Source organism: Urocitellus parryii, chromosome 1 (assembly GCF_045843805.1).
Source record: "Urocitellus parryii isolate mUroPar1 chromosome 1, mUroPar1.hap1, whole genome shotgun sequence".
NCBI classification, from domain to species: Eukaryota; Metazoa; Chordata; class Mammalia; order Rodentia; family Sciuridae; genus Urocitellus; species Urocitellus parryii.
In genome coordinates, this window is record NC_135531.1 from 23321943 (window position 1) to 23341407 (window position 19465).

Sequence of the window (19465 nt, forward strand, 5' to 3'; positions counted from 1 at the left end):
TTTTTCAAACTTGAAAACCAGGCATTATTTTTGATTCTTGGTTATTAAAAGTATTCATGGTGTAGGTGACATTTAGGAAAAAAAAAAAAAATCACTAGAAAAACTAAAGTGGAAAATGACTGAAATTTTAGTTGACACCAAAGGTCAATATAAATATGTACTGAAGGAAAGCAACTGTGAACTCTTTGATGCTGCACACTGTATTGTCACACCCCAACCTTGATTCTAGAATCCTCTGCACCACCGTCCCATTTTGATCCTTCATAACCAAACTACTCAAACAAGTTGTTTACTCCTCGTTGAACAAGCCTCTGCCCTGGCCCCTTTGTCAGTATCAGTAATGGGCTTCACTTCATCAAACCTTCAGAAATGACAAGATTGCAAAAGTCAAAGGAAAAAAAAAATGAACTACCAGACTGAATTGAGACTAATGAAATAAGCAAACAAGATATCTGACCCTAGGTTGGAAGCTTATACTAAGACAATTGACAAAATCTGAACAGGATTCCTGAGTGAAGGGCTATTCAGAAGTTCTCTTACCTTCTTGCAACAACTTGATACTTCACATCCACATTACTTTCCAAGATGTAGGTTAATCACACACAATTTAGCTGTGTTCGGGGCTTGGATGGTAGGGAAAGCACTTTGTATACCTTTGTAACCATGAATGTTACAGTATCCAACTGGTTGAAATTCACCTTAACTGCTTTTTTTCCCAGAAGAGTTAGTGGTATAAATCATCGTCTAACAATACATTACCCAGCAGAAGGATAACCATTTAAACTATCAGGAGCCTAAGAGTGAAACAAGGAAAGAAGAGTATTTCACTTAACATCAAGGAGTTGCTAGTAATCCAAGACTAAAATGGCTATAAAAGTAGTCTCAAAATCTGAACTCTGTAAGAAACTCATCAAGCATTGCTTGGGGGGGGGGGGGGGGTGATGTAATTATGTAACAAGATTTTTTTATTCAGAAGGACATGGATAGACTGTTACAGTTAACTACCTCCATAGAATTCTTTCAATGTTCATGATTTTTATACTATATAAAATTTAAGTACTTTTCTTCTGACTAGATTTGAGTCTACATTTTACTGAAACCAATTTACAGTTGAAATAGAAATAAGAATCATGAATCCTTTCAATCTTTGTGTAAGTTCATAAACGAATTAAATAAAATCCCTATGTATAAGTAAAAAAAAAAACTGATTAACAAGAGGAAATAGATACTTCATAAAAAAAATGACAAGTCTGAAATACTCCAAAATCCACTATATAGTTAAGTATATCAAGGAATCCTCTCACTGCAAAGCACTTAGAATCAAGGAAAAAAAGGAGACTATACATCTTGGTATTTGCATTTTTCCATGTGCATCAGGTAGAGAAAAAAAATATGGACCCACCCCATCCCATCTCAAAGGTCTTCAAAAGATTTTATACTCAAAAATTGATTCCAAGCATTCATAACAGAAAGGTATTCTATTGTTAGTAAAACACATTCAAAAACTAATCCATTCATCTTCAGCCTTGTGAAACTGGGAAAACACAAAGACCACATTTCTTACTTTTATTTCAACATTTAAAATATTCACAGGTGGAGAATCATATTCACTGATATCTCCATGGAAGATGTACAAACAAAGTGTACAGGCATTCCACAATTAACAGAATTACATATTTGTGACTATGTGCATGTTTATACTAGAGTATATCTGGAAAACCACTTTCTTAAAAAACTTGAGTGCTTCACTATTATTAATTTCCATAAAAAGTGAACCATGAAGAATTTCAGGAGAATACCTAAATATTGGTCAGCCATTTTTTAATTTTCAAACTTTTATAATATTCTAACATAATTCTGTCTAGAACACTTAAATAATCAATATTCAATTCTTTCTCATTTCTCCTCAGTAGCTAAGCCAGGATGTACTTTCATTTTTCCCACGAAGTCTTTGTTTCTAAATACATTATGTAGAATAGATTCATCATCACAGCATCTTGACTAATTAATGAGGTAGGAATATTCTTTAAGAGAAGTTTTTAAGCAAAGAAAAAGAAAACAACCAAAATGCAAAGGGTTTTTCTTTTTCAGTCGTTGTTCTTTAAAATCCAAAAGAACTGGAAATTGGTCTAATGTTCATATTTAAAAGAGAAAAAACTGTAGAAGGCCCTGCTACTGAGTATATTAAAGGACAAATCCTGAATACTGATATTAATTAAATTCATTTTGGGCATTACAAAGTAAGATAATATGCCTCAAAATGCTGAGCTTTCTTCTTGGGAGAAATCTTACTGAGGAGATAAAGTTTAAACAGAAAATAAATGTACTCTATTCTTCCGTTTCATTACAAGTTAGTCTGTTTTATTTTAACTCAATTTTCATCCTTACCTACAGAGAAAAATATTAATAATTTCAGTATACTACACATCCAGTAACATAAATGAATTTAGCAGTCAACTTACCATACTGCCAACACTCCTTATAAGATTTTACTAATTTTATGCCAAACAACCAGTAAATGCCTAGGTGATAGACTACTGTGCCATCTCAGTATAAGTAGATTGCACCCTCTGAATTCATGTAAATCTAGGAAATTTATCCATGATTCCTTCTTCATCTACACCAAAACCAAAGTTCTGTGTAATTAACAACCCTTTCTCTGTGTCAAAAATAATACTTTTAAAAGTATCCAATATAGGACATTCATGTTCCCAAATAAGGGGGCATACCAATCAAGAATGATTTGTCTAAATACATACAGTATGTGAACACATGAGTACCTATTATTTGATAGACTAAACTATCAGGAAAAAAAAAAGATGTATTTTAGCAATCTGCACCTAAAAAAAAAAAAAAAGACTAACTATGTGACCTGGCAGATGGTTTTAAAATTAAGTCCCTGAAATTATACTACAAAATGTTTTAAAACATAAGAATCAAACCTGCTAAAAGAATAGTGCAATTCTCTTGATATGGTAGCCCTAAATGGCAGTAACCATTTGAGATCTGCTACCATAAACAACTTGTCGAAAGTTATTTTTACCTCTAAGCCTTTTGTTTTTTACTATTCTATCTAGAATTGTGTTGTCCTATTAATATGATTAAAATCTCAAAAATATCATTTAGTTTGAAGAAAATTCTTTCCTCTTTACATGCCACCTTCCTTAATTTCAGTACGTTTCCTTTATATTCTTTTATTAAGGCACACCATACCCTATTTATTGCTGCAAAGCCCCTGAAACATGCGCCTTAATTGTCTGCTTCACTACAGTTAAAATGAAAACTACTTAAAAGCATTTACTAAAATTAGTAACATTGTGTCTAAAATGTCATTGTCCAGTAGACTAACTGCAAAATAACAAACTCTACTGAACCAAAGGCCAAAAATCCTAAACATGTGATCTTTCCCCTAAAAACTGACCACATTATCTAACTGCACCGGTAAAGCTCAGTGACCTCTCTGGCTACACATAATTCATACTCAAATATAATAAAATAAAATGTTAGGCCAGTAAGCTTTCACAGTTTTTATTAAATCCTAGTCTAGTTTAACAATATCTGATTTTACAGACATCATCCCATGGTGAACATGTTTACTAAGTGAAAGCTAATCAGACATCTAATTTTCTGTACACTAAGCAGTAAGATAACTACACAGAACACTATGAGGTAATGACATACACCTGCTTGAAGTTTTCATACAAGCCACATTACCAAACTGTATCTGCTCTAATAATTACTACAGATTTAGTGATTGTAGTTCCCTTATTTTAAGTAACTTATTGAATCAACATTTTGACAGTTTCACTGACTTTTCAAATTAGCATAATATATTCAACGAAAAAAGAGTGAAATAAAAATGATTATTATTAAGTGAAAATGAATTTAAAAAAAAGAAAGTGACTGGGACAAATTTTAACATTTGGCTTGAAGAGATCATGGATTTCACAAATCTAACGTTAAAAAACTCAATGCAATACAAATCTTTTTCATGTAAAAACTGAGTTAGAACTAATAGGTCTATAAAACTGTTAATTTTGGCCTTAAAGAATATCTAATCTTTTGATCAAAAAAGGCCACAACAGTTAAGATTGTAATTACTTGATTTTATTTTACACTAAGTGGTGGGCACAAAGCAATCCTCCTTAATAAAGTTGACAATTAGCTCACTCAGAACATTTTTAATAATGCACATTAAAAAAAAGTATTCATCTTACAAATTGTTCTGCAATCCAAATATACAATAGCTTGGAAAACAACGTTTAGAAAACAAAAGCCAATGTAAAAAGACAGATTAAAACAACCAGAACAGTACAGGATTTATATGGCTCAGATTTTACAGTTTTCTTACTGCATCATCAATGTCAGAAATCTGTTCCTTCAGCTGGCTCCATTGCTCAGGATTTAAAGAAATACCTAAAACAAAGTTTAAAAATTCAAAGTTGAAAATCTATTTAAGCTTGCTTGTTTTCATACTTCCAAATAAAATATTATTTTTACAATTGCCATTATTTATTATGATTTTATTTGGTTGGTTTTTGTTTTTGTAGTGCTGGGAATCAACCCAGAGTCTTTGAGTGTACCAACCACCTGCTCTTACCACTGAGCTATATCATTGGCCCCAAAACTACCATTCTGAATGGCACAATGCTATAATACTGAAAGTTCAATCTTACTTTTTTTTTGTACCAGGGATTAAACTCAGGAGCACAACACTGAGCCGACCCCAGCCCTTTTTGTCTTTTATTTAGAGAAAGGGTCTCAACTGAATAGCTTAGTGCCTCACCAAGTTGCCAAGACTAGTTTTGAATTTGTGATCCTCCTGCCTAAGGCTCCCAAGCACTAGTATTACAGGCATGGACCCCTGGAAAATCTTACATTTTTATCTACAAACTCATCAGTTTCCTAAGTAGATCAAGCTTGTATCCAGTTTCTCTTCCCACAATGCATCCTGCATGATGTCTATTACAACCAATGAGAACAAATGATGATTTCAAGATGCATCTCACAAATCATACTAGTAAGCTAAGTGGTCAAGGCTCAGATATGGCATATTAAACATCCATTGATACAAACTGAGTTTTAATTTAACACTTGTACCAAATTCCACAGAAATTCAAGGTGAATGGATACTTTTGAGTTCTTCCAAAAGCATTCATTTCACTTTGGAAAAATCCTGGGATACGAGTCACACAGGACCTCTTGGAATATATAGATAGGGTGAGTGTGCATTCTGGAATCATGCTGTCAGGGTTCAAGTTCAAATCCCAGCCTATTACTGTGTGACCCTAAAAAAATTAGTTTCCTCTCACCAGTAAAACAGTATTAACACAAAGGGTTGTTGTAAATTATTAAACTTGGAAATATGAAAAAAGAACTTGACATATTACCACCTAAGTAAATACTTGAATTAATTTATTTCACAAAAAAACTGCTGAGGCCATGAAACTGAAAGAATACATTGGGGCACTAAGGAAGGGCTTGAAGCTAATCAAATTGTTTCCATAAATGTTTCAGGAACACACAACCTGGCATTAACCACTCTGAACACCACAAATATCCAATCCAGAAACAACAACTTCAATAAGAAAACATAAAAAGATATGAAAAATGGTGCATGCCTATATCTGGACCCAGGAGGATTACAAGTTCAAGATCAGCCTAAGCTTGTAATGTTTTGAACAACTAATAATAAAAAAGGAAAAAAAAAAAAAAAAAGACCAGCCTAAGCAACTCTGCAAGACCCTGTCTCCAAAAAGAAAAGGCCGTTAGATGTAACTCGAAGAGTAAAGTGCCCCTGAGTTCAATTCCCAGCACAGACCCCAAAAAAGGAAAGTATACAGAGGCTGCCTTTTCATAAGCCTGAAAACTGCATGAAACAAACATGTGATACCTTGAAAACTGACAAAAAAACAGTAGTACTAAATAAGAAAGCATTTTTTTATCATCTAAACAGCAACCTCAAATAACTAAATGCCCAAAAATACAAATTTAGGTTGGTTTAACAAATGTTCTCTAGCTATTTGATAACTGAATAAAGTATGCTTCTACATGCAAACAGGATTGGGGCAGGATGAAGCACAAAAAGAAGGACAGCAACCCACTTGAAAGATTCTATAAAGAATGATCTTAACGAGCTGAATTAAAATATAAACCAGAATTTTTCCATTCCCAATTTTACAACTTCCCAAATAGTGCCAAATCTGCTTCAGATTTACTAAAAATTAAAAAAGAAAATTATGGGCTGGGGATGTGGCTCAAGCAGTAACACGCTCACCTGGCATGCATGGGGCGCTGGGTTCGATCCTCAGCACCACATAAAAATAAAATAAAGATGTGTCCACTGAAAAAACTAAAAATTAAACATTAAAAAAATTATCTTAAAAAAAAAGAAAATTATATTCTAATAAATTAGCCACCTATTAAAGTGGTATTAGTGTTGTTACTTTTCTTGATTTTAAAAAATTCTCTTAAAAAAAAAAGAAAATTATATTCTAATAAATTAGCCACCTATTAAAGTGGTATTAGCGTTGTTACTTTTCTTGATTTTATTCCCAACACATTTATTTTAAAAAGATAAGTATCCTGCTAAAAAAGGACTAGAAAAGGTTCATTGTTGGCCTCTGTGCCCTGCCAACATTATCTCAACTCAAGCAACGTTACTTAGAAATGTTTTAAGCTAGTCCCAACATTAGAACCAAATTAAAGAAATCAAAACTCACCTTTTCTTCCTGGTTTCATTTCACCTTCTGGATCCATCCAATATTCTCTAATATCAATTAGAACTTTCCCTTTAAAATCCCGAACACTGACATACCTCATTTTTCCAATCTGCAAATAAATAAACAAATAAACATGTACCTCGTTTTCCCAATCTGCAAATGAATAAATTCCCCAAAACATCGAAGTGTTTCTTTTGACAGTGATGTCAGTGGTGTCCATATATTCACCATTTGCTGCAAGCTAACTCTATAATCATGAAAATGATTAACAGTCTCAATATCAAAACCATAATACAAAGAAATCCCTGTTAAAATTATTTTTTAAAAGACAGAATAAAACAAAAGCACACCTCACATTTCCAAACATTTTTAAAATTATAAACAGTAAAAGTTTCAGCTGCTATGAAAGGAGTAATGGAGACTACTCAAAAATTAAAACAGAGTTGGGTGCAGTGGCACATGCCTATAACCTCAGTGGTTCGGGAGGCTGAGGCTAGAGGATTACAAATTCAAAGCCAGCCTCAGCAACAGTGAGGCAGCGAGGCCCTAAGCAACTCAGTGAGATCCTATCTCTAAATAATATAAAAACAGGGCTGGAGATGTGGCTCAGTGGGTGAGTATTCCTGAGTTCAATCCCTGGTATCCCCCCCAAAAGAAATTAAAACTAGAACTACAATATGATCCAGCAAACCCACTTTGGGATATATAGTATCTTAAATACAGAGCATCTTCCAAAGAATATGTAGTTTGGTGATTTTTGTCACTGTTTGAACATAAGTGTATATAGACAAACTAAGATGGTTACAATGTCAGTAGGCAATATAATCTTATGGGACCACCTATTATGTGATTCCTCACTAAATGAAATGCTTTAAGGAGCAGAACTTCATATCCAAAAGAAATGACAGCAGGTCTCCAAGTTATAAATTTGTATATTCATGTTTATAGCTGCACTGTTATTCACAATAGTCCCAAAAACGATTACTACTCAGTCATAAAAAAGAAATCCTGTCACAACCAACAATACACATTAATCTTGAGTTTGTGCCAAGTGAAACAAGCCAATCATAAAGCAACAGTAATACCGGGAAAAAAGTAAAATGTGGTTATTAGGGAAGGGAATTACCATTTAATGTTTTGCAGGAGAAAAAGGTTCTGCAGATCTGTTTCACAACAAATGAATAAACATTTTTTTACCACAATAAAATCTTTAGTAAGGGCTCAGGCTGTAGCTCAGTGGCAAAGCACTTGCCTAGCATGTGTGAAGCCCTGGGTTTGATCCTTAGCACAATGTAAAAATTAAAAAAAATAAAAAAAAAAAAAAGGCATACTGTCCGTCTAAATCTAAAAATGTAAATAATCCCTATTTATCATTAGTAAGCAAAATCTTCCAGTACAAACTGAATGCAACAAGAATTCATATATTCAGCTAGCTATATTGTTTTAACAATAATTCTGAATAGAGGAATACAGAGTTCCAGTCACTAGACAAGAAAGCTTTTCCTTTTGACATTCATTTCAAATAACAACTCTAAGGCATTTTAGTTTCAGTCAAATTGAGAAAACTACACACACACACACACACACAAAAAAAAAAAAAAAAAAACCCGGAGAAAGACATACATACAGGTCAAGGGATTAGAATGCATTTCCTTACACAGAGAAATTAATTCTTTGTGAGATGTTAAGTCTACATGGATCACTAACTTAAAACATGAAAACTTAACTATAAAACTTCTAGGAAAAAAATTCTATTAGAAATTTTTGTGGCCATGGAGTATGCAAAATAAGTCTTGGATAGGGAAAAAAAAAAGCATTAATCAAAGGGAAAAATTGATAAAATGGACTTAAATTTAACACCTTTCTTTAAATTTAATTCATAAAAGGCAAACCATATACCTGAAAAATATATTTGAAGTCTCACCCATAGACCCTTCAAGTTTCCAAGTAAGACTGAGAAAGAACAGTGCAGATTCACTAAGACATACTACTGCTGTGGAGCAGAAGACTATAGAAAACGATGAGCCTACTAAATCTGTGAAGACCTCATCTCCAAGATGGATAAATGACACAGAGGCCACCTATCTGGGCAGGTCATCTCCCTGAGTCCTGGTATCCATTCATCCATATGATGCTCTCAGGTTCATGTTCTTTCCTCTATTACACTTATTTTTAAACTAGATTGCTGTTTAAAGACAAGAATTTCCCCTTAAGTTTAAAAACAAAAAAAAATTCACTGTACTTAAACAAAAGATTTCCAAAATACTGTTACAATTTGGTAAGTAAAAAGACCTAGCTATTAAAAAGAAAAAGGAAAGAGCAGAACAGATTCTTCATAAAAGATATAAAAGCAGCCAATAAACGTGATCAAAGATTTGAAATGAATTAAGACATTTGGGAAATGAGAGTGAAACCACAATGAGCTGCTACTACTACCATACACTCGTTAACTAAAATGGATAAAACTGAAGACTAACACTACCCAGTGAGGACATGGAGCAACGTAAACCTCACATGTGCTTATGGCTGTTTAAATGGTACAGCTGCTTGAAAAACAATAAGTTATTTTCTTATCAAGTTACACACATATCCTGCCCATGATCCAGCAAATATATCTGGTTTGTACATCCAAATGGTCCTGCAGAAAAACTTGTCTGTTTGAGAATAGTCAGATTTATTCCTAGTAGGCCAAGACTTCACACCAGAATGTCCAAGGAAAATGGATAAACTGGAGAATAAACATGAAGAATACTGCTTAGCATTAAGGAACCAACTACTGAAAGACATATGGATCAATCTCAACACATTATACAAAAAGAAGCCAGACACACACCCAAAGACAGACCATATGACTCCATTTATCTGAAGTTCTAGAACAGGGAAAATATATCTACATTGATAGGAGTAAGACCAGTTATTCCACGAGGCAGAGATACAACTGTAACAGGAAGACCAAGACAGAAGCCTTGAGGGTGATGAAAATGTGCTGAAAACAAGACTGCATAAATTTATCACAGCTCATCAATTTATGCTTTTTATATAACTTATATGCACATAAATTGTACCTCAATAATATTTTTTTAAAGATGAACTCCTTTAACACCAACCTCTCCCCATGAGGAAAAATGAATAAAATTCACAAATTCTTACAAAACACTAAAAAAGAAAAAAAAATGATGAGGAGACATTAGAATAGGAATATACTAATTAAAGGTAGAAAAACTGTCCTTGCAATCACATTTCACAGTAAGAAATAACAGAATCAGAATACAGAATATACATATTTTTACATCTGCTTGTCATCTGGAGACTGATAGAAAAAAAATAGCATTTTTATCAACAGAAGTGTGATTCTTTAAAAAAAAAAAAAAAATTTTGATTCCCCAATTCTTTGAAAACCTGATAAACGCTATGGGTTATGAGGTTATGAATAATCCTTTCACGTAATCTCATGACTCTTAAGGCCACCATTCATGCCCTTCTCCAAGTCAAAAAAACATTTGACTCAATGATTACTTTAAAAATAATTTCAGGGCTGGCAATGTAATTCAGTAGTACAGCACTTGTTTAGCATGCACGAGGCCCTACATTCAATCCCTGGTACCTCAAAAATAAATAAAAGGTGATTTTAAAGTATCCAGTTTTACCCTTAAATCACAAATCAATTAAGACAGCATTACTGACCATTTGCGCCTAATTCTAAAGAAAATATAAATGAAAGTTCCCTGCCTCAAACATCCTGACCTTTCAAAAGACAGTACTGAGGGATTACAAGATAGCTCTTTCATCAGCCTTTTTTAATCAGATGTCATCTCAGGCCAGTTATTTCCCTATAGAATCCAGTCCTCAAAATCCAGAACTGAAGAAATCTGAAGGCAAGCATCTAGGAATATTTCCTTATTAGTCAGAATCCTGACCAAATCATTCCAGAGTTTAAAATGATAGTGTAACCATTTGGGGATGTCCAACTCTCTTCAAATATTAGCGTTGCTTACATTTGATAAACATCACCTTTCCAGAATTTATGACTTCCATAGTTCTAGTCTCAAGAGATAGATATTTAGCTTTAAAAAAAAAAAAAATCCTGTCTTAAAAACTAACTAAACCAATACCCCAGCTATTTTAATTTGGATTTCAGATCTGTTTTGGCAAAGTATGTCTCAAAGATTCTAATATACTCTCAAAGATTCTAATTTGAACACCTTGCAAAATCCAAAAAAGCTCTACTCTGTGGCTGTCTTTAAAGCACTTTGGTAAATACAAAAACGTATAAAATACAGTGGGGTTACTGTTTTTCCTTCCAAAATCCTCATCCTTCATCCATCCTTCCTAACAATCAAACAATTTTTACTAGCAAAAATAAAGGCCTCATTTAATATTATAAAATCAATATACTCAAATGTGTTCTTAAAATGATTAAAATGCAGTATAAGCATTAAAAAGTTTTCTATGGCCAAAAATCCATTTCAATAAAAAAGGTATCATGGCAATGAAATTAAATATCACATATCTCTTAGACTGTCTACACTAGATCTGTAGAAGACCTTTGAATGTAAGTAAGGCCTTTGGGTTCTCCTACAGGAGAATTTTCAAAAGGTGCAGTATTTAATGGACTTAGGATGCCTAGGAACCTTTAAAATGAGGATTTGAGAACTGAAGTTCTTTATCATGTCAGGAAGCTGGGGTAGGAAGATTACAAGATTGAAGCCAATTTGGGCAACTAACAAGATCCTATCTAAAACAAGGGATTGAACTCAGGGGCACTTAACCACTGAGCTACATCCCCAGCCCTTTCTTGTATTTTTTTAAATTTAGAAACAGTTGCTTAATGCCTCCCTAAGCTGCTGCAGCTGGCTCTGAACTCAATATCCTCCTGCCTCAGCCTCCCATGCTCCTGAGATTACAGGCCTGTGCCACCATGCCCAGCTCAAAAAAAAATTTTTAAGGGCTGGGAAATTAACAGAGCTTCCCTGGGTTCAATCCCCAGTACCACACAAAAGAACTGAACTGTTTTTTAGGAGGAGAAAAACCACCCCCTAAAAATAGATCTGTTTTACACAAAAGTACTCTAACAAAATAGAATCTCTAAAATGTGGGTCCTGGCTTCTTTATAAAATTATAGATGGCGTGGGCAAGACTAAAACCCCCTCAAATGTCAAAAATGCTTCATTATTATACAAGCAAAAGTAGGCATAATGTGAGAGAAAAGCCCAAGAAACTTGCCTAGCAAATATTCTAAAATATTAAAATATTCCAAAGCAGTCCTTCCTTTTCCACAGAAGTGAATTATTCAGCCTTCTCAGGAATTCAATCTCCAACCTATACTTTTAGCCAGACTTTCAGGCTCAAATCACAAAGGTTTTATAATTCCTGCAAAATCCAAGATCTTTCCCACTTTAAGTTATTCACGTAATTCCTCTCACTTGGTAAATGCTTCCTGCTTCCAATTTGCAAGGTTCGCTCCTGCTCCATTTCTTAAGGATTACATATCACTTCCTTAGAATACCCAGAACACCTACTCTCTCATAATAGAATCTGCCCCTTTAGTTCTCTGCCCTTATCAAAATTTTAACTACACATGTGTTTATCTGTATAATCTCTGTTCCCATAAATTCTAGGAAGGTACAGACCACATCTACTTTGTTCACCACTGCAATCCAGAACCTGGCAAGGCCTGAATAAAACAGAAAACACAGTAACCATTCAATTTATTTTCTATTCAAAGCAATGAGGGCTCACATAATTCTTCCTCATATTTACTCACATTCTCTTATAAAAATAACCTACTCTGCCCTTTGTTCCTCTATGTTACACATTCACCAGAGGATTCAAATCTATAACTAAACAATTCACCTGTATTTTGTCTCTTTTCTTTCTCCACATTATTACAAAGTATTTCAAAGCAATAATGAAAAAACATGAAAAAAAATTCAACTTCTTTATTTCACTATGTTTATCCTAGCACTACATCTTTCAAAGCCATCAGCAGGTCAAAAGTGCAGACCAATCTAATTTTCTAATCAAATAAATATGTACAGTCATATTCTGCCCAACTTTTGACTTCAATTAATACCTATGCCTCCTTGAAACACTTATCCTTTTTTTGCTCTTAATTTTCTTTCACCATCTCCTCTTGACCTACATTCTCTTTCTTCTTCCATCTTCTACTTGAATATCAACAAAGACATAATCTTATCAACTTCTCTTTTCTCTGGTTTAAGCTTTCTTTCTTTCAGTGGATGGCTTTAGTCAACCATGCTGATGGCCCGCCCAAGACTTCCAGGAGGTTCTACTTATTTTGTTATATTTACAATCAGGTCCAACTCCTAGATGATGGTTCTCTAGTCCCCTGTTCCTCATCAGTATCTTTGTCATCATCACTATTTCTCCCTTAGGGAAAAACCACCTTACTCTTACTACATACAGATTAAAGTCCACAACTATCTCAGCAATCTTACCAGTAACCATTTATCACTAATGCCTCTTCCCTCACAAATTATACACTAAGGCCAATTTCAAGTCTCCCTAAAAACATAAGAAACCCAAGAAAAGAAGCTATGCTAGTCCTCTGCAGGTGATTTCATCAAATCCTTAATAACCTTCCCTGACTTTACCTATTCAAGCCACTCTCCTTTACTGTTAGACATGTCATATTGCTGTTTCTCCTAAAATAATATCTTAATCCATACTTCACAGTCCAGTACTTAACCTACCTCTTCCAAGTTTCTTCCTTAAATGTGAAGTTCTCAGTCTCTTTTGGGGGATTTCTATACCATTTGAATTTGCATTGTTTTAAATACAGCAAAACTAACTTTAACAATAACCCAGCATCATATAAATTTCTTTCATTTCTCACTTGTTCTCTCATCTTAATAGTCTTATTCAAGAGGATTATCACACACAAAAGGACTTTCTGCAACATAGATCAAGATAGTTTTAACATTCTTCTAATCAAGTGAGACAATAATCCTGACTCTAAGGAAATGACCAACTTTACCTGAAACATATTATCATCTCTGCTGCTGCTGCTCTGTTTGGAAGATGACAGAGCTCTCGAAGTTTCACCAGTCTTTTGCTTCTTTACAGGTTTTTCTGGAGCAACTTGCTTTTTCCTCTTTAACTTAAAAGAAAAAGAACATGATAAAATTTGCTATATTCTTATTTTAAAAAAAAAAACTCAAGTTAAAAAAATTATGTTACTTTTAGAGATTCAGAAGACCACATTCGTTGTGTAAGAAAATAAAACAAAGTTTCACTCAACAATAGAACTATGAATTTAACCTACGTGTTTATCTAATAATGTTTTCAAACCCTCTTTTCACAATCACAGAAGATACTTCAGGCATTGGGTTTTAGCCAGAGGACAGGTATTTTGTAGAGTGGGATCATACAAAAAGCATTCATTGGAAGATGACAGGAGAAAAAAAATGGAAACCCACTGCTTTTGCATAAAACTTCTGGAAACCAAAGATCTACCAAAGCTCAACAATTACTTTTTTTTTTTAAACAATGGAGGTATACTTATTAAGAATGCTGCCAATTTACTCCATTTCTGGGAAACATTTACTTATGCCCTGCCTATTCCAAAGGAGATTTAAACTGGTTTAAGGAACATATAGTTAGGCAAAGCTAAAGAATTATTTGGCTGGGTGCAATGGCACATGCCTGTAATACTAGCAGCTCAGGAGGCTGAAGGAGGAGGATCACAAGTTCAGAGCCAGCCTGAGCAATTAAGCAAAGCCCTAAGCAACTTAGTGAGACCCCATCTCAAAAAAGAATCAATAAAAAGGGCTTGGGAGTGTTAAGTGCCTCTGGGTTCAATTCCTGGAAAAAAAATATATTATTTTGTACCAAGCACTGAACATGAACGAATCAAGAATTTCCTCTTTACAACTTAAAAAAAAAAAAAAGCCCCTGAAGATAGTAATGTGTTAAGACTAGAATTCAAAATCTGCTTAAATTATTATAAAAGCTTTTTACATAGTCTTATTCTCAAGATAAGTTAACAAGCTGGATGTAGTGGTGCACGCCTGTAGTTCCAGCTTCTTGGGAGGCTGAGACAAAAGGATCACTTAAGCCCAAGAGTTTGGAACAACCTGGGCAACAGGGTAAGACCCCATTCCCACCCATCCCCCCCCCAAAAAAGCTAATTACTAATAAACCACTAGTTTCCCAGCTCAAACAGTAGAGGGCAGTCATGTTCCTTCTTAGTGGTAAAGTGTAAACTAATATTTTAAGTTGCTAAATTAATGTACTAAATTAGTTGAAACTAGGTAATACTATTCACATATAGGTGTTTATGAAATAAAAAAAAAACATGATGTATTTACCATAAATGTTCACAAGGTTAATACTAGTATTTGAATTTGAGACAAATGGCAAAAATAAAATAAATTATTCTTTAAATCAAGATCTAAGTATTCTCTGTTGAATAATGTATGCCTGGTAGAGCAAAGTTCAATACAAATTTGTTATATGAACATACTCAAATGCTACACTAATATAAATTTTTAAAATAAGAAATTCACTTAATTCACAATTATCTCTCTGAATCCTTACTCTAAAATTGAGGTGATGTTATATTCTGTACTTACACTTCAAGGATCCAACTTCTCTAAGATTCTCCCATAAGCTCTCCCTTTTCTCTTAGCTAGTACTGCTTGGGGAACGGGGCATGAGGGGCCCGCTGCTAAATAAAGCATAAAATCTTGGAAACCACAGATCTACAAAAGCTAATTACTTATTTTCACAAAGGAAATATAGTAATTAGGAAGAAAGCCATCAACTAATTCCATTTCTAGGATATGAATGTTTATTCATATATGTAAACTTCTATAAGAATAGGTCTGTGTGGAAGGAAGTCTTGACCGCAGCAAGTGAGATGCTCCGTTATGCTCCATTGAGACGCTCAGTTAAGTGGAATGCAGAGTTTACAGAGCAGTTGTCATCTAATGCAGAAAAAGCCCATTCTGTGAAAATGGGTTGATTCACCACATCAGCTTTGCTGGAAGATAATTAAACTAAAAGGAAGGAATCAGAGCAAATAATATTCAAACTTAAAACGTAGCAAGCCCAAAATTCAGTAATACTTGTGGGCAAATAAACACAGATGACTGAGAATGCTGGCATTTAAAAATTCTGCTAATTCGGCAATTACTACAAATAATATCTACAGATTAGTCACATTTCTGAATAACAGCAAGTAGTATCTTTGGCCTAATTAGAATTCTATTCCCCTAGAGTCAGTCTATGGAAATTATTCTTCGATGCTAAGGTTTCTAAAGGTTCTCAATAAAGATTTTGTTAAGTAGAATGTAGGTCTAAATCTGTACCTTCAAGTCAGCAGGTATGGATGTACAAAAAAGCATACTAAGTACTTTTAGTCAAATGATCCAAAGGTCATTCTGCATTTTCAGAAACTCAGATTTTCATGTTAGTACTGGGTTATGCCTTTTACTATCTCTTGGAAATAGATGTGGGCAATATTGCTAAATCAAGCATTACAAAAATGACCTGATGCAGTAACAGTCACCTTTTTCTCAACTTCACTGTCAGAATCACTTCCCGATGAGCTTGAAGAAACAAGTTCCTTTGATTTAGGCATTCTGAAAAAAAAATGCATTATGTAAATAAGTTACAAATAGCTCTACCACCTTCAAAAAAGAACAAGTTTCTTGGTTCATTCTATCATCTTATGGCACTAAAGTTGCTATATTGAACACAAAGGTTCATTAACAAGGGTTAACCTACATTCTTGACAAGCAGAGTGAAACGTTCTGAGCCTAGTTATGAGAAAGAACTAAATTCACCTTTTATCTTGTTCAAAGTCAATGGATCTTTTCAATGCTTCATTATAGAAGGATCATAAGTTTATGGAAGGGTAGAGTCAAGAAAGCAGCTTACAATTACTGTTAAAACCAGAAGAAATGTAGATAATTCTATTTAGTACTACTGTATACTTCTCACTAGATATCAGACTAGAGATCACTGAAAATGGACCTCAACATAACACAACACAGGAATCAGCTGTACTATACAAATGTGATATCTAATTAATTTTGCCATTAGAATCATATCTTTTACCTATTCTGTATGTTAATTTTAAATTTTTGGCAACACTATCAGAATAACAGGTACTAATTCAGAGTTCACAAAGTTATCCATAATTCGACTTTACCCTCATTTTTCTACTTGGAAATAAATTTGAACAATATGTATCTGTGAAAGGCAAAACCCCCTACAGATAATCTAGTGCTTTGCTTATAAATGGATGTTTACTTAGTGTCTAAGCATAAAGCAGAGAGCAGAGGCTTTTGCCTAAATCTCAAATCTCCTGGAATTCCAAGGCATGTGGGTACCTCTTTTAAGGAACTTTTATAACCAGGTGTTAAAATGCTAATTATCAAATTGCCTTTAGCTCCCTCCAGGTCTGAAGAGTCTAGGTCCTTATTAAATTTTTGTATGCCCTAAAGGGCCTAATAAACACAACACACTCTGTAAATATTGAATATAGGGGGGGAAAGACTTGAATTTTTCCTCAAAAAAATTCATAATCTAGCTCTGTATATTAAAATTGCATTGGCACTGGCATTGACTGTTTCACAATAGGAGGTCAAGGTTGAAAAAAAAATGGGCCATCTCAATCCTGACGAAATTCAAAAAAGCTCAAATCGTGCCCAACCCGACCATGCAGATTTTAATAAGTAATTTCTTAAAAATGAGAAAAGCAAATTCAGAGGGAAACAGCATCATTCATAACCAAGTTTCATATGGTTTTCCTGTTGTTGCTCCATTTTACAACCTAATCTCCAAAATCAATTTAACTCAGTTTTCTATGCTCGCTAATACAGCTGCCCCCTCCCCCCCCCCAAAAAAAAAAACCTTTCTAAGATGCAATTGAATATAATCTATTTTTCACTTGCAATCAATCAACCATAACTATCGTCTATTAGCCAAAGCTGCCTGGGACCTAACACCATTTCAAAGAACCACCTCTTATTTAACTCAAATTAAGTCCATTCAAGAAGAAAGCAAGGGAGGGTGGCTAAAGCCAGCCTCTAAACTTTTGACAAAATATATCGTTACTTAAGCTTAATGAGGTTTTACTGTTCCAAAGGATGGGGCGAGCGCATAATTCTGGCAAATGGTAAGTGAAGAAACTATTGTAGAATTATGTACAAGACGCAAACAAAAAAAATCTTCAGCCTTTGCTAACCGCGTGGAGGAGGATTAGAGAAAACGTGGTTAAGACAAACTAGGACTGACGGGCACAGGATTGCGTACAAAGGTGCCAAGAACAGAGACAGAGAAGGGGGTCGCGCGCTGCCAGGAAGCTACTAGAACCAAGGGGCTGGAAACGGCTGGGGCGAGGGGAGGCAGGTCGGTCGGAGGGGGCGTGCGAGGCGGCGAAGTGCCGAGGAGACGGTGTGGGAAGGGGAGGGACTTGCACCAAGCGCCATTTTCTCCTCTCGCTGCGTTCCGCCGCCCCGCAAGCCAGCCATCTTCCCCCACAGCCCCCTCCCCACCGCGTCCGCTCTCACCCTTCCCCACAGCGCCCCGCTCCCTTAGCGGCCAGGGTGAGGGCCGAGGGAGGCCTTGGCGGGGGCAGGCCTCACACGCGCCCCGGCCGTCGCCCCATTGTCCCGGGGTCGCCCGGTCCCCTACCCGCGGCTCCTCGCCCCCGCCCAACCGCATCCCGCCGCCCGGGAGAGCCCTGTCCGCAGCCTGGCCTCGGTACCCCAAGACGGGCGTCTGGCACAGAAGGCCCAAGTGCGCGAGGCGCCCTGTCGGGCACAGAAGAGGGGATTCGGGAACGCCAAGGAAGGAACAGGCAGGTCAAGCATAACCGACATTTCCTGCGGCCATCGCCCAGAAAGCCACGGGGGTACCGGCGACTGGGTGGAGGCGGGGCCCGCATACTCACGCTCCGCTTCTGCAGTCGACAGCCTTCTGCTCGCTGGCTCGCGACTGACAGAGAACCGGAAGTGACGGCAGACTAGAGAGGCAGGCCCCGCCCCGTTGGAACTTGCACACGTGATGGGGCGTGGCCTCCCCGCCGAAACCGACACCTAGACCCTTTCCAGGGCCTTAAAGGGGCCTCTCCTCGTTCTGGGGGGTTGCCGCTGAAGTGAAGTGCCTTAAAGATTGAACCTAACCTGAGAAGGAATGAGGGTGCGAATGAAACATGAAATGACAAGCATTGAACTTTGCACTGGTTCAATAAATGTTTATTCTATTGAAACGAAAAGACCGTACTAAAAAAGAAAGCATGCTGGCCCATTTTCCCAGAAATTTGCCTCTTCATATTCCATTCACCCTCAGTATCTAACTATGGCTGCTAAAATCCAAAGGAAGGAAGCCACAGCCCCAGCATTTAATTCCACAAAGTGTAAGAAATCTTAGCAGAACTTATTAGACACACAGCCCTTAGGCCTAAATTCTAGTCATGAAGGTGTAAGGTACTTCACAGTAGGCAAAAAAAAAAAAAAAAAAAAAAAAAAAAAATCCATTCTATAAGCAGAATAAGCTATTATAACATGTTTGGTAAAGGTTTACTACAACCAAGGATCAATATATTTATTCAACAAAGATTTTGCCAGTACCCACCATGTGCCACACACTGTATGAGGTGCTGTATATATATTGCTCATCCTAATGAGCTTTTTCCAAAATAGGAATGATTATTCTCTCCATCTTATAGATGAGGAAACCAAGGGTCAACATGGTTAAATTAACTAGTTAAT

General features: G+C 35.6%; 1 protein-coding gene across 2 annotated transcripts; it reads right to left on the reverse strand.

The window, feature by feature from the left end:
• Positions 1–1557: 1557 nt before the first annotated feature.
• Positions 1558–18723, reverse strand: Sub1 (SUB1 regulator of transcription). 2 transcript variants are annotated; one of them, XM_077795555.1, is made up of 5 exons: positions 18646–18723; positions 16255–16327; positions 13720–13836; positions 6723–6831; positions 1558–4416 (listed from the first exon to the last, which is right to left on the reverse strand). In XM_077795555.1, the coding sequence occupies exons 2-5, from the start codon at positions 16324–16326 to the stop codon at positions 4337–4339; spliced, it is 378 nt and encodes a 125-aa protein (XP_077651681.1). In that variant the 5' UTR covers position 16327; positions 18646–18723; the 3' UTR covers positions 1558–4336. The 2 variants fall into 2 exon arrangements, with proteins under 2 accessions (XP_077651681.1, XP_026245924.1); XM_026390139.2 differs by having other exon boundaries at positions 13720–13842.
• Positions 18724–19465: the final 742 nt, after the last annotated feature.